The 16,639-nt window shown below is 37.9% G+C and overlaps 1 protein-coding gene across 4 annotated transcripts in view; it reads left to right on the forward strand.

The window, feature by feature from the left end:
* Positions 1–16,180, forward strand: part of cadm1a (cell adhesion molecule 1a) — a 327,178-nt gene extending 310,998 nt beyond the window's left edge. For all 4 annotated transcript variants that reach the window (XM_065286942.1, XM_065286943.1, XM_065286944.1 and 1 more), the window contains 2 exons: positions 11,743–11,871; positions 12,653–16,180. In XM_065286942.1, the coding sequence (XP_065143014.1) occupies positions 11,743–11,871; positions 12,653–12,771 (248 nt within the window). In that variant the 3' untranslated portion in view covers positions 12,772–16,180. The remainder of the gene's footprint in view (positions 1–11,742; positions 11,872–12,652) is intronic.
* The last annotated feature ends 459 nt before the right edge of the window (positions 16,181–16,639 follow it).

Consider the following 16,639-nt stretch of genomic DNA (forward strand, 5'->3'; position numbering starts at 1 on the left):
TAACCCACCATTTAGTTTTTGCAGGCCTTTTACTTTCCCTATCACTTATCCTAATAGCAATATTTGAAAGTAAATGTAAAACGCGGTGAACTGCAGCATTGTCTCTTTCTATGTAGCGAAAGGGAACATTTCCATCTATCCTGAAAATGGCACAGGGAGGGAAGAGAATTAAGAAAATTGCCACAGACGGTTCTTCCTTTTCAAAGTCAAAACAGATAAGCGTGATGCAGAGAAAGCGTTTTATAATACTTCCATCTGATTTGAGGTGAGATTTGGGGTGGGTAGTTTTTGTCTGTCACTACATCATAAGTGATTGGGAGCTTATTGAACGCTGCCTCAGTTCTCATGTTTCCCCCAAAGGAGACATTTGATGTGAAGTTTGGCGAGCGCGTGAACGCTGTGTGAATTTAATGAGATTTCTGTATCGAGGGCTTTTATTAAGCTTTATTAAAACATGAAGGACAACACACAGAGAAACAATTAGCTTTTTAAATGGACGCATGTCATGTGGTGTACTGATGCACCAAAATCAAAGTTCTTGGCCAAAAGCAAAATCAGACTTTTTGGGAACAATTTGGTGATTATTAAAACTTATCTTAATTGATAAGTATTTTAAACATATATAATGTAAGGATACAGAACAGTCTTATCACAGTGCCACTATTAGATTTGTAGTTTTGTAATGGTATAATGACTAGGGGTGTAACAATACACCGATATGGATCGATATATACATTTTTATTTCTAACGATCCGATGCATGAATGCCACACGTAAAAAATAGATTTGAGAGACCTTTATTTTGACACTCTCCACATCCTTATTCCTTGAGGTAATGTCCATCTACATATTTTTGCCAAAGCACCCATTTCTGTTTATTTTCATCTGCTAGCATCAGCAAGTGAATGCAATGCAGCAACAAAGTGGTTGTAGCAGCGAAAACACAGAATACGAGCTTGTGTTTAGCACTGCAGGTGATATTGTTCATGCAAAATGCAGTGTCCTGTCTCCTGACATGATCAGTTGATTTATTTAAAGAAAAATCTCTCAAAAAAAAACCCCACTGCAGCACTTGTTTGACTGTTAGATCTGATGTTGCGTGACAGATCAAATGCTTAAGTTCAACAGATTTATGTTTTACATTTATTTTTCAATTTAATTTGATTTTAAATTTATTTTTTTCTAAAACTACCTTAGTGATTGTTACTATTGCACATTTTTGACACAAAATACAAAAAGACTTTGTCTGTTGCCATCATAAACTTGATTTTATGTGACATTTTGCCCCTCATTATTACTTTTTTTTCATTCTTTATTTAAAAAAAGTGTATTTTTGTTAATTTGTTGTTGTTAAAGCTCCACTGTGTAAGATCTACTCCCATCTAGCGGTGAAAGTCTATATGACAACCAACTGAATATTACTTTCTAGCCCTCCCCATTCGGAACGCGTTTTAACTCGTACGGTGGCCCGGCCGTGTCATGCCAAGGTTAACATGGCTTCCAGTAAGTTAGCTACAAAGCAAAAGCAATGAGAAAAAAATGAACAATTTGCAATGTCCTTTGCCTGTGATCCATCAAAGCACACAGATTTATGTTTAACATGAAAAAAGTCTGATTGTCATGATATGTCCGCTTAAAATCACATACAAAAAGCAACCATGACGGGTTTAAATGGACGCGAACTAATATTATGTCAAAGTACAATGCTTATGTTTTAAGTAAACATGTTACATGTCCGTGTATATGTAAGAGCTTTCTCTCATATTGGTGAAAAAAGATCGCGCAACATTCACACGCTTGTAAAATGAAACGACAGACGCGCAGATCCGACGCTTTTATCAATGAAAGGCTAAAAATAGCGCTGTCACCGTGTGTTTGTGCTAGAGGTCAGAAAAGATGAAAACATTTATCTCAGTACCTCAGATTACATAAATGGGCGGAGAGACGGCGTGTGTCTGTACCAACACATTAAACCACATGCATGTTTACACTAACAAGTGTTATGCATAATCATGCTAAAGTTAGCCAAGGAACTATAAAACTTCAAGTTTACAACATGGACTGTATAGATGTAAACGAATATGCTGAATTACCTGTGGAGAAGATAGAAAGTGCAACTTCAGTGTCCCTTGAGCCCCATCTTGGAAAACTAACTCCAATAGTGACTTTGGTCTTGATGTTTTTCCTGTCACGTTGTCGTTTAAAATCCCCGTTTCGCATCCTTGGCGATTTGTTTTAATGTCCTCGAGAATATGTCTTCAGCAGGCTTTCAAATCAAAGCATTAGATCGCAGGTTCATCACGGTGTGCGGTTGTTGTAAAATCCGAAGGATTCAGCTACGCAGGTCACAGGCTGGATACGTCATCAAGCCTGGTTTATTTAAATTAACTGAGCATTACATTCGCAAGTCATTCGCATATTACATCAATTTACAATTAACTAAGAATAATTGTCAGCTTTATAATTGTTAATATTCAGAAATAATATTGATGACGTATAGCGCCTACACATGCAACCTCCGAAGGCTTCAGCTATCGGGCAGCGTGAGTGTAGAGTGAAAGCGCGAAAGGCGGAGCTTGAATTTCAGGAATGTCCCTCGTCGGCGAATGTATTTCAAAGATGGAGGCACAACATGGATTCAGCCAGAGAGCGCTTCGACGGTATGCATTTTAAATAGCAGATTCTACACTTACGAGAACACTTTGATTAATGGGTGGGAAGTAATTACACATGAATGAGCACATACTTTTGAAAGAAAACATGGGTTTTTGTTAAGAATTAACTAAATAAAGTACACAGTAGAGCTTTAAGGTTCCAATTTGGGACAGAGATTGTGTCATTTTCAAAGAGTTTAATTAAATGGTCATGTTATATTTTTTGTTGCTTTTGTAAGTAAAAATGTAACTGCTTAACTAGGCACAATATAAAAAATATCAATAAATTAATCAAAGCGGATCGAATCGTAATAGCATCTAAGAAGTGGTTGATGTATCGGCAAAAATCACATTGCTGGCGGAGAAAATCGATTTTGTATCGAATCGTGATTGACACCCCATCAATGAACATTTATAAATATTTTTCATTATAATACAACCAGAAAATATTAAAAATGCAGTATTAAAAAACAATAAAATTATAAGCTAAAGTGTCAAGTATTTGGTGTGACCTCCCCTTACTTGAGCAATAACAGGAACCTTCAGGATCTCTTTGAATGACACGAAAGCCTAATTTATGTACCCCCAGTTTTTTGTTACATTTGTGTAAATATTCCCTTATGTTTCTGTTCGTATCTTAAAGAGCATCTATTTTGTTGCTAAAAACAACGTAATGTGTATTTGGTATAATACAATGTGTTTACATGGTTTATGGTTAAAAAAACACATTATTTTCCACATACCATAAATTTTTGTTGCCCTGTATATCCCTGCCTTCCTCAAATGTTCGGATTTGTTAAAAAGCTCACTGATCTGAAAAGCACTGTGTCCCTGATTGACCAGCTAATCTGTACATTGTGATTGGCCTGAATACCTCTGACATCAGCTGGAAAGTGATGCTCCTTACCATGTTTAAAAGATTAGCTCACAATGCAATGCTGACAGGAGTTAATATCGTCTTTACTACCTTATCATTATGAGCCAAATCTGACCCAGAAAATGTTATTCCTTTTTTTTTTTCAATATTTTGGTGCATCCCTTCTCAAGTACACACAGCAAAATCAGTGTTAAAAGTATACTGCTGGTATACCACCAGGTCTGACCACAAATAAATGTTATTCTATCAAGCTTGTTTTTAATGATATTTGGACATCATTTTACTGAGGCAGCATTTGATTTACACTGGCGGTGATACATCTGCTGGCTTCTGTGTTGGATAATTCAGTATAATAGTTGTAGAGAGAGAGACTAAATGCATGCATCATACCTGAAACCACCGCTGTGAAATGGCTCCATGTGAGGCTGTATAATTACACCCTAATCATGTGATATTAACTATGAAAATCATAGACCTTTCTCAGAACTCCTTATTATAAAACTGACTCAATTTTTTTGTCTATATCTTGCTGTCAACAGGTATGAATAGGCTTCTGGATGATTAAATAGATTATTTTTAAAGGCATTATTAACCAAATTAATTTCAAAAACACTTGACATGAATGACGACATGAGAGTTCACGCACGTGGAGACGGAAAAGTAAAGTTGCTTTTAAAATCTCCACTGCAGAAAGTATCTATTGCGGCTTGGCTTCTTTTAAGAAAGTTATTAGAAGCAGGCAATGACCGCCTGAGTCCTGGACGATAAAACAACAGAAGCTTTCTCCTGAGGAAGTGAGGTAATTGACTATGAGTGCAGGATCAAGTGTAGCCACCGGCTCAACTTATGAAGAAAACACCAGCATATCTCTTTCTCACACCTGTGCTTAGAACAGTGAAGTGTAAACCTGAAGCACTCAAACCAGACATGCACCTGGCCTCTTACGTTTTACAGCCAAGCGGATTTTTAAATATATAATATTTTGATTATAAGTATAAGTTGCAGAGTTATTGATGATAAAAACTGAAGTGGCTGAAATTACTTCGTCTGAATTTGGTCAGTCTAGTTAAAACGTGCTTTATGCAGATATATTTTTTATTTAGTCTTTTCTTATGTCACTTTAAATTTAAATAAAAAAAATTTAATGGGAGAGCACAAACAAAAGTTGGTTTTCTGTAAAAAATACACTCACAAACACAAATGTTTGTTTTACTGTATTAAATAGACTTTCATTGTTTTTATACCAGGCTAATGATTTTATATTCCCTAATTCTGCCTTTAAACCTAAACCTTACACAGTAAAAAAAATCCTTGTTGCACTTAAATGTTTAAGTTTAACTCTTTCCCCGCCATTGGCAAGTAATCTCGTCAATTAAGAGAAAACATTTGGATAAAAAAAGATGTTACTGATGAGTTTGTATCTGTAATACCGTGATTACCCCATTTTATAAAAAAACTGAAGCAAATTTTTTTTACTAATTTTTAACTCTGTGTATGTTTTGATAATTATTCTGAATCTGTTCTCTAACAACATTCCTTCACAAAAATGCAATTACTTCAGCTTTTTGCTAAAAATTTTTTTTTTATTTTTTTTTTAAATACTCATATTTAAGAGTTAATTGAAAAAATATAGACAGGATTAAATGGTTTTTTTTTCACGTTTTGTTTATTGCTTGTTTGAATGCAGAGGGTCTGTTGTTTCATTGATATATTTGTATGTTTATATATTTTTAGAGGAACATTTTCCTGGAACGCATTTTGTGAAAATTTTGGGAAAATCACAAAAAATGCTGCAGGCAAACTTTAAAAAAAAGGCTGGCGGGGAATGAGTTAATAAACTTGATTTGAAGTCAATTTAACTTTCTTGACTAGTGAGGAGTTGCAAATTTAAATATATATGGCTATATGGCCTTAAGTTATTATAACTTTATTTTTCATAATATATACAGTAGCAACTTCTAACTATAGTCAAAAAAGTTGAAATTACTTAATTCAAGTTGTTTAAACTTAAAGGGCACATATGGTCCGATTCATGTTTTTAAATTTTCTTTATTAGTACATGTTAACGATATGCAAAAGGTGCATACACCAAAGTAAACCATGACGTGAGTTATCGTCTCCAACGTAAATCTCTTTTCTTGGACTACAACAAATGCATGGATTGTAGGCAACAGTTTACTTCCTGGGATTAGTGATGTAGACAAGACGGACATTATCATAATTCCTCCCGCTTTGTCTTACAGCCTGTAAGTTAACTCCTGTTAGCAACTGAAACTTTCAAACATGGTAAGGAGCGTTATGTTTCGGCCTGACGTCAGAGGTATTTTATACCAATCACAACATACAGATTAGCTGGCCAATCAGGGACACAGAGCTTTTCAAATTGATGACATTGTTTCGTACAAAATCTTTGCTTTTCAGTTAGAGAGTGAAATCTAGAGCTACAAAAAAAAATTAACCATAAACCACACAATCACATTGGTTTTCAACATGTTTTACAAAAACACGTCAACATTCTTAAGGATATTTTGAAATCTAGGCTAAAGTCTCTATCTAATTATGACATTAGGAGCATCAAAGTTTAATTTCAATTTCGATATTAGAGATATCAAATATTTCACTGAATGTTTACATATGTAGGATGATTTTATGTAGAAAACAATAAATCACACAAAAAAACTTTCGTTGGGTTTTTACAGGCAGGGTCACGAATTCACAGCTTAACTTGACATTTCACATGTGTATTTATGTTTGTGTTAGGTCAATTTTTAAACCCTGCTCCCCTTGCAAAATTAAACTATAACAGCAACCGAACTGGATTAACACATCATACAGTTTTATGATAATCATTTGTTTTTATCTTTGATGATGCTTTATCTTTCCAATACTGTAGCACCAAATGAGTTAGGACCAGCACAACATAATAGGAGCATGATGCCACATGGTCGGGCATTTGTTGACTTCCTTTGAACAGTCTAAAAATGAGCTGTAGTCTTGAAACCTTTTGTTCTGGTCAACAATATCGAACCCCTGCTCCGCTGTCTATTCTTGTCAATGACTGCTGTTGTTCCCATCTGGTCTCGATGCACTTGTACTAGATAAAGAGATAGAGATACTAGAACGATAGCACGAAGACACAAAGAAAGCTCATTTTAGGTCATTCTTTAAAACGTCATCCATTCTGTAAAATGTCAACACTGATGCAGACAAAAAGAGTGAAATCAATAACCGCTCGTACAGTATCTGCGTGTCTGTACAAGTGCCGTGAAAGTCTGTGTTTCTTGCGACTGAGAATTGGAGAACGTCTACCACAGAGCTGTTGATAACCCTCTAAAGTCAATCCAGCCATCACACTTTATTGTCTTGAGAGATTGCTTCAAACCAGCAAGCATGATAGCCATAGGACGAGATGTGGTGCAGCGGTTTGGCCCATAGAGTCCTCACCTGAAACCCTATGAGACGTGTCCTCTCTTCCTACAGACCAGATTGCTTTTGCTGTGGTATTTCGCTTATAACTCAGGGTCCCGGCATCATGCAGAGCTCTGTTTGCTCTCCTTCTCTTTCCTCCACCTTTTGTCTTCATTTAGACTTTGAACAGCAGAATTAAATGTCAGCTTTGGGTTCGGCTTTGCTTTGTGGTTGCGTGAGCAGTGATTGAAGCATGTTAGTCTGTCTGTTACATCAGCATGCTTTTGTGTTTTCCACCCGATGGCTTTACTTTGAAACTATGCAGCTGATGCGGTACTGTTAATAAATTACAGTATTGTAGACCGAACAAAGAACTTGGGAGCAAATAGGTTGAGGTGATAGATTAGATATATTGTATATATATTACAAGACACAGGGAATTGAATACAGTTATGTAATGGTTTGTGTATTTGAGTGTGACAGCTTCATCTTAACTTAACTGGATTGCAAGCCATTCATACAAATCAAACAGTTAGGGTTCTACATGCAGTTATTTATTCCGGAGAAACTAAAAACGTTCATCAAGTCTTTGCCAATTCATCAAGGTGCCCTATATTGGGCAAAAACTGTGTTTTAGTCTATTGTCTTGAGACTGATGAAGCTTTTTTTGTCTCTGGTATTCTCATATTCCTCAACACCAGGTCCATCAGCCTGAGGTGTGAACCCCGAGAGCTCACAGCAATCCTTTTACACCACAGGAGTGATATTTCAGAAACTGGATGAGCGTCTGATCGTACCAGCTATTCATTGTAGTAGCTGGAGGTGTAGCGTGTTGCAGTGACACACACTTCAGATTGACGTTATCCTGTACATTGACCTTAGATCAGCCTCCCAAAAATACCAACGCTTGGTTAATTTGGATTCGATCAAGGGTGGCTTTCATCAGGACTTTCCTGTCACTTGCTCGATAACGCTGACATACTTTCGATCTTGCTTCACGTTCGTAATCAGCATTTCCCGTCTGCTATCACCAGCTCAGTCGTTTGCCTATCCAACTGGGTAATTGGGCATTCCGGTCTCTTATTTTGCAATCATAAACGTTAAACAGGAATAGTGTTTATGATAATGATTCTTCCATAAGCACCAGGAACTACATGTAATTATATGAGTCTAGTCTGGTCCAATTGAGACGAGAGCAAATTTCCAGGGTTTCATTAAGATGGCAATTTCACGGAATTACTAAATATTCCAGAGGCAAAATGGCTGCTGAGATTAGAGGTGGTTGCTCGAGAATCACTCATTTCTAAACCATCTGTTCCTCAAATTACACATTACGCAAACTGTTGGTTCACAGTGGACGTTTATTGAATTATGGTTCACTCATTGTGTTCAGAGGGGCTCCGCACACCGGCACATCTCTAAATGCGACCAGATCACGAGCTTCAATCTTCTTTATCATCATTGTGCACGAGCCCTTCGTTTATCTTCAGGCCGTGAGGAAAAACTCAGTGGAGGGTGGAATGGAGAGCCAGGACATTAAAGTCACTTTAAGCTGGATGGGAACAGACAGTCCCATACCCGTCTTCACTCCATTTGTTAAGTTATGTTAATTCCTATAAAATCCACCGAGGGAGAGAACGACCCAAGCAAGACAACAAGCCCATTTCAGCCGAGCCGGTGGACGGTATCTTGGAATAAAGTGAAAGGTTTAAAGGAAACGAGATCTTTGGTATTCCTATAGTCGGTTTAGCCCTGTCTGACCGCCGGTGCACATTAACATCTTAATAGGAATGTGTGTTAAACCAGGTCTTTACCTCCCTCTCCTCCTTTTGACAAGCGTGAATTAGGTGTCAAGCAGATTCCCTCTGACTTTAATTGAATCTGCCTCCTCCCCTTAGAAAAAAGGGATATCTGGAGTCAAAATAGCCTATTAGGTTTATCAAGCAATGTTTTGTTGGGTTTGGCAGTCAGCATCGCACCATCATTCCTACATCCCATCCTCGGCCCTCTCACACAGGACTTGTTTATGAGGTGAGATTGGGTGGGATGTTGTACAAGCACAGCGCTCTGTGCTTTCTCGCTTTTCGTTATCCTCTAATAAGTTGTGGCCTGCCGGTTTTGTTTTTTGAACTCCCCCAGGAAATCCCCTCAGCTCCTGGGCTCAGGCCACAGATGAGAGCAGGAGATTGCCATGGGTAAACAGGGAAGGCTGATCAACTCCTCGTGACTGGATTACCAAGCATCGGATTGCTTAGTCGAGACATCCTTCCCATCGGCTCCTTCTCTTTATCATTGACTTTTTTATCAAGTAAGATGTTTGGAGTGGGGATGAGCCCATGAACTGATAAAACGGTTCACAGGCAGGTCTACATGTAGATGTTCTCCTCTTTTTAATAGGTGCAGAAAATTGTGAGTTGTATCTCAGGTGTTTCTAATGAACAGCTTCAGTGACATAAAGGTCTTTCATGGTTTTCAGTGGTCACTTCTTGCCTTTGTAGATGATGTTGGAAGTCTGTAGAGCAGCAATGTCTCCTACCTATTTTCTCAGGCTGCTACTAACTCTTTCATTTCCGAGCCAAGTGTGAGATATTGATAAAAAATGTTGCTCCTCCTCTGCGCTGTGAAGAGCGAATCAAGTTCATGAACCAGCGTTAACTTTGGGTTGTCATGGATCTCTACACTTGATCAATAAACTTCACATATCATTACGTAGTGCAGCCTCAGAGGTCTGCCTAGTTCTCTGACTGAAATAAAATAAATCTTTGTTAAGAATTGTTTGGGATTCGCACTTTTAATCTTGAGGGGAAAGAGTATTTCTTCAGCTCTGGCTCACAGTTTATGCCAGATTCGTTGAGTTTGAGTCGTGACTGCAGTTGACAGAAAAATATACACAACAAACAACATCTCTTCATAATTTAACTGTCACACTCGTAAATGTTTTAACCATTTTTTTGCAGTTGCATGTCTGTAGTTTGGAGGTCTTTTTCAGGAGAGGTGGATTTCATGAGGCTTTTTCACATTGCGGGCTGTTTTATAACAAGTTACTATCAAAGGCGGGGTGCATGATCTCGTAAAGCCAATGTTGATATTTATAATCACCTAAACAAACACACCCCTACCCCAATAGAATCTGGACATTCTTTTGATAGACTCGCCCCACACATACCCAACCCAGGCAACGAGATTGGTTACTAGACACGCCCTTTACTGCTGATTGGCTACAAGTGTGTTTTGGTACTCGGTCCGACTCCCTTTTCCAAAGCATTTTCAAAAATCGTGCACCCCACCTTTGACATGTTATTTGAATATCCATTATATTGTTTGGTTCTTATTTGCTATACATTTTATTTATTGCAATATCAATGTTGAGTTGTACTTAATGTTCAGACCTGATCTTGGCCTGAATTACCATATGTGACCCTGGACCACAAAACCAGTCATAGTGGTCAGTTTGTTGAAAATGAGATTTATGCATAATTTGAAAGATAAATAAATAGATTTTCATTGATGTATGGTTTGTTAGGATCAGACATATTTGGCTGAGATGCAACTACTTAAAAATCTTGAATCATAAAATTAAAATATTGAGAAAGTCGCCTTTAAAGTTGTCCAAATAAAGACCTTAGCAACACATTTCTAATGATTAATAATTGTTTGATATATTTACGATAGGAGATTTACAAAATATCTTAATGGAACATGATGTTTACTTAAAGGGGACACATCATGAAAATCTGAATTTTTCCATGTTTAAAGCGTAACTAAACCCCTGGTCAGAGCCTGACTCCACCCACTGGCAATATTTGAAAAACGCAAGAAAAGTGGGCAGATCCCAGGGGATAGAGGGGACGACCTAAGTGTGTGGTGAGAACGTAACAAGGGCGTGGTGATCTTGAACCTGCTTACGTCACGAGTCATTTTTTGGACCCACCATCCAATAGGAAAATTCAACTGCAGTAGCCAGCGTTCAACCTGAAGAGGGCAGCACTCAGACGTTTTTACACCATATATTGTATTATTGAAACACTTTATATCCAAATGTCAAAAAACTTACTAAAATCAATGAACAGCACTAATAAAGCAACATTCTTACAGATCATTAACTAAAAAAAGTTGGTTTAGGGTTTAGTTACTCTTTAAGTGCTATAATTGGGTCCCCAGTGCTTCTATCAACCTAAAAAAAATTGAAAAGAACAACCCAGTAACTTAGTTTTGGTAAACCATTTTATGCAAGGATGTGAAAAATAGGTCATTAAAATGTGGATAATACCGCCCCTTAATCTGCACTATCCAACCACGGCACTGCCATTTAGTGCAAATATCAACTCATTTGCATTTAAAAAGGCTCTGGGGACACCAAAGATTTATTTGACATCTTAAAAGTCTTGTGAAATGTCCCCTTTAATATCCGTATAATTTTATTATCCTAATGATTGATAATTTTGACCCATACAATGTATTGTTGGCCATTGCAACAAATGTACCCATGCTACTTGTGACTGGTTTTGAGGTCCAGGGTCACATATTTACACCACATTTGTTTGTCAAAATGTCCAAAAATCTTTATCATAACTTAAAGAATTACATTTGGTAGAATCAGACATTCTTTATTATACTTTTAAAATGTAAAACCCACTGCAACATATCATCAAGACCAAAATCCTTGCTAAGAGGTGCCTTATGCATTGTAATAAATTGTTCATTACTTTCATAATCTATGTGTGTATTAAAATACATAATAGTACACAATGGTACAGTATATACATATCATCTTTCTTATTTCCATCTGTATTATATCTTTCAGATTCACGAGCAGGAGCAGAAGCACAGAGATCCGTGGACCATGCGGTTATCGGAGGGGTGGTGGCCGTGGTGGTCTTCGCCATGTTGTGTCTTCTCATCGTTTTAGGCCGATATTTTGCGAGACACAAAGGTAATTCAGCCTCTTATTTTTTCCATCAGGTTTGGCACATCCCAAGGTCAATAGACTTTCTAATTATTTTGGATAAGATTGTGAATAGGCACCGAAGTCATTGGAGAGCAGCGGTCTAGCATTGAAGCTCAATAGATGCATTGAATTGGCCCATGGCTACGACCACATTAAGACTGCTATCCCTCTGAGTGCAGCACACTGTTGTGTTCAGTAATATAAAGTGATCGGCGCACCTCTGCTTTTCATCACGACTGCCGCCTTCATTATCACGCCGCAGACCGAGAGGATGGGAATAATCCCGCTCGGAAATGAAGTTTGAAGTGGATCGCTTATTCCCACCACCTTGTAACACTTTCCAAGGTTAATTCTGAAGCCAAACTGAAACCAAAACCTCCTCAAATCTGGAGAGGATTTTATAAAAAATTATTAGCAACTAAATAACACGTTTATCTTTCACACCCAGATTTCGTTTAGCTCTGTGCTTGTTTATTCGTTCATTGCGTTTGTTAAGCTCAAGAATCCAAAGCATCAGATTTCACCCGTGTTGTGTGGGTATAAGACAGTATAGCAAAGCCAACTGCATATTAGTAAAATTAATGCCTTATTTATCTGCAATCCACTCGTACGGTAAAGTCCCTAAAATCGACCCTCACTCTAAATTAGAGAAATCGCTCCAGATGGTGTTTAATCTCTTTTAAACTCTGCAATTGCATCTATCAGACACCCCGGGGTGATGCAGATATTGCTTTTATCAACAAGCTCTTCTTTGAAACCCACACAGGCACCTACTTCACACACGAAGCTAAGGGGGCGGACGACGCGGCGGACGCTGACACGGCCATCATCAATGCCGAAGGGGGTCACAACAACTCGGACGAGAAAAAGGAATACTACATCTGAGTCCAGAGGCCTCCGTTGATCTTAATTTTCTTCTTTGTTTGGTGGGAGGGATGGAGGGAGGGTGGGGCATGGGGGATTTGCAATGAAGAAGTGGTTTTATTTGTCGGTTTTGCTTTTTGAATGATGTAGAATGCTACCCGGGCAGCTGAGAAGATGTGGGTATTTGTGTTACAGAGGTCAGGGGTGGGATAGGTTAACCAGATGTTGCCAGATAAAAAGAAGAGTGTAGAAAGCGTCACCACACAGCACCTCCCCAACCGCTGGTACTTCTGTTCATTTTTTCCACCATTTGCAGACAATTCTGTGCCTTGTTCTGAATTTCTTTTTTTAATCATGCTTTAAACACCAATCCCTCTTTGAACACACACATCGACATGCCGAAGGTACATGAGGGTAGCGCACACATCCCACCTCAACACATATTTCCCTGCACTGTGGACTCTTTTTCTCTCCTTCAGAATGTCTTCTGCACTATAAGCAGGTCTGATCACATCAGTGTTTTGATTTATTAAGCCTAATGACAGGTCCAGGACACACATCATCTGATGCCTTTAGCACCATCAAGATGCTAGCAGTAGTTTCCTTCCCATTCACCACCAACCGATGACACCAGTGAAGAATTCATCACCGCACCTGTTTTCATTCTGAAGTATCAAGTTGGCATTGCTGCATTCCCGTATACTTGATTCGTTTTTCTTTACGAATTATACGTGCCAGTACATTTGAAGCATGGCTGCTGTTCAGAATGAGCATAGGTGCAGACAATTGATTCTGTTGACATGCCATGCTGCACACATAGAGGTTTATCATACCCGTCGCGTTCGGATAGATACAGCTGTAAAAGCCCTCGCAGCTATTTATTGTTTTCGGTATAATGACGTTTTAGGTTTTTTAGTTGGCATTTTCATCCAGAAATGTTTCTTTCCAGAAGAGTCACCATGATTGAAGAAAGGTCTAAATGCTCCAGCTTACATCAGTTTATCTTTGTTTTTGCTTTACGCCGTAGGTTTTATTATTATGTTGGGCTGGTGAAGGTGACCCTCTAGCACACACCTAAACAACTACCTAAAAAAAGTGTCGAAGCAGGCTGTTTTCAAATTCAAGGGCGAATGTGGGGGTGGCAAACCACGACCACCACATTTATATAGAGGGAAAATTTAGGAATGATTTGATTATATAATAACTTTACTACCTTAAAATGCATTTTAACAGCCAAAAAACATTGACATACGTGTACATTCATTGTAGGCAAGTCAGTGAGGATGTGACATTGATGTTAAGCAGTCTAACAAGTGTTTACCGGTTGCCTGTTAGGTTCATTGACTATTTCTGAGGAAATAGTGGCTATTGCAGCTAGCTTTTATCATAGAGATATTTGTATTTTATTATAAACTGCCCAAATATCTCAGACTTTATGGTGTGAATAACAAACAAGCCACAACACAGAAAGAAGTTCAGCTTGAAATGTAAAGGGGCGTGCACGCAAAGGCGTTTTAACGCTGGTGGCCGGCGTATCTTTTCAATTGTTTCCAATGGAAGCGCCGTGCTTTTCAAAAACGCCAGTAGCTGGCGAGTTTTGTCCACGCTGAGCGCCGGCACTCGGCAGGTTTAAAAGTGGAGGAGGGGCGGGACAAATATCCCAACCACCAATCGGCGCATCGTTCAACGACTTATAAACAAAGCCCTCAGCTGAAAAAAGCTGGCTAGCGCCTATGGGTGGTGTCCGCCTGGCATTTTCAGCCGCGTTTAAACGCTTTGGTGTACACGCCCCTTAAACAGTGTGTGTGTGTGTTTAGTCATTTGCCGTTTTCCTCCGGACTCCTGCTCGTAACAGTTTTGGGCTTCAAATGAGTTTAGTTTGAATCAAGAGGGTATCTCTAAAAAAATTGAAAAAGCTTTTAATAACATTCCAAATATTTTAGGAAATTTTGTCTACAATGTAATTAGATGCATATGTGGATTTCCCCATATTTACAGTCAACACATGATGATGCTAACCAAAAAACACCACCACTTCGCTCGAGTACCCATGCTTCCTTCGCTCTTGTGATCGCGTTAGACATTTCACCAAAGTCTAGCTACAAATGTAGACTATTAAGGTGGCTAAGATGTCTAAACAACAAAGTATTTCTCTTCATTTCTTCATTCCTCTCGCTCTCTCTGTGGTGTAAGTGAATTTAGATGCCATAGTTTAGACCCTGCCGAAATCAACCTCTGTGTGTAAATAGAACCAAGAGGTTGAGGGGTGAAACACACGCACTCTTGTTCGCGTTATTTTCTCTTTTATTTAAAAAAGCAACATCTACTGAGTTATCAAATCTGTGCATTAACTATACGAAACACTTTGGATGCGTTTGTTTTCTCCGTAGAATACAAATTAAAGGGAATGCGTCTTGCGGCTTGATGGTTACCGTTGCAGTTGAGATATACAGTACAGTCGTGTGGCTTGTGCTTAACTAGTGAGCATCATTTAGCTTTGGTCTGGCAGCTTCTGAACAGGATTTCAGATTTCCCTTCTCCTCTTTTGCATATGTGACATGAGACATGACATCAGTATACTAATTTGTGGTATTTAGACCGGGCCGATGTACATTTTGTTGAACTTGTTACGTTAGACATGTTTTCAATGTGACTGTGGTTTTAAATCGTGACCACTCGAATAGCCTTTTGAGGATTTAAGAGAGAAAAATTGATGGGAATACACGGTTGCGTTAGTTATTTCTGAAGCATCCATTTTGTTGTCTGTCTCTTGTACAGAACGGTGAAAAAAGGCTGAATAGAAAGTGTCCAAATATAAGTGCTTGTTTTTGAGATGTGAATCGGGTTACATTTAAGTTTGTCACTTTTTCGGTCGTTGTTGTTTGTTTCTTTGTTTTAATTCCCCCTTGTTTGATTACGCAACAGTGTTAGTAATATCATTAAAATTTTTTGTCTTATTTGAACTGGAGCCCAAGTCTCAGGTTCATATAATGGCATTCTTGCATCTCAGGTAGAATGCAAAGAGACGGCCCCCATGATATGAAAATTATATCAGATCAAATGAAACACTGAATTTGACATGTTTTATGTTTATTTTGTTTATTTGATGCACTGTACATCGTGTACACACTATATGAGTATTATCTTTTTAGACCGTCTTCACACAGAGAAACTTCAAAGGGGTAAATACACAGTTATCAATTCTTGGTCTGGATATGTTGGATTCCTTGAAAGTTTATCATCATTGTTTTTTAGGTTGAGTATTTTTTGTCTTTCTGCTGTACTTGGGCAATGTTACTGTGTATTAATGAAGAAAAAATGATATCCACATTCCCATACACATTTTGTATTTGTTCATATTAGACATTTTTACAAAAAATGGAGAGTTCTTGTCTTAATAAAAAAGAAAAGATATTAATGTTCAAAGTAACTGTTGGTTTGGTTGTATTATTTTCTTGTGTTAGATGTGACATCACATTTATCTTGGGAATGTTTGGGATAGTTCACACAAAAATGAAAATGTATGTCATTGTTTACTCACCCTAATGTTGTTCATAAGTTTCATGAGTTTCTTTATTCAGTTAAACACTATATATATATATATATATATATATATATATATATATATTTTTATAATGTAACCACACTGTTGACAGTATTGACTTCCATAGTATTTATTTTTAGTTTTTCCTACTGCTTTTTTGCTTTTCATAGGTTTAGAACAACATGAGGGCGAGTAAACTTTCATTTTGGGGTAAACTATCTCTTTAAGGGTCGTTCACATTACAACGATAAATATAAAACGTTAACTATAACGATAACTATATTAGCGTCCACATAATGATAATTCGCTCACGCGCGGGGCACTCGCGCAAACACTACTTGCAAT

Source organism: Paramisgurnus dabryanus, chromosome 18, assembly GCF_030506205.2.
Source record: "Paramisgurnus dabryanus chromosome 18, PD_genome_1.1, whole genome shotgun sequence".
NCBI lineage: Eukaryota > Metazoa > Chordata > Actinopteri > Cypriniformes > Cobitidae > Paramisgurnus > Paramisgurnus dabryanus.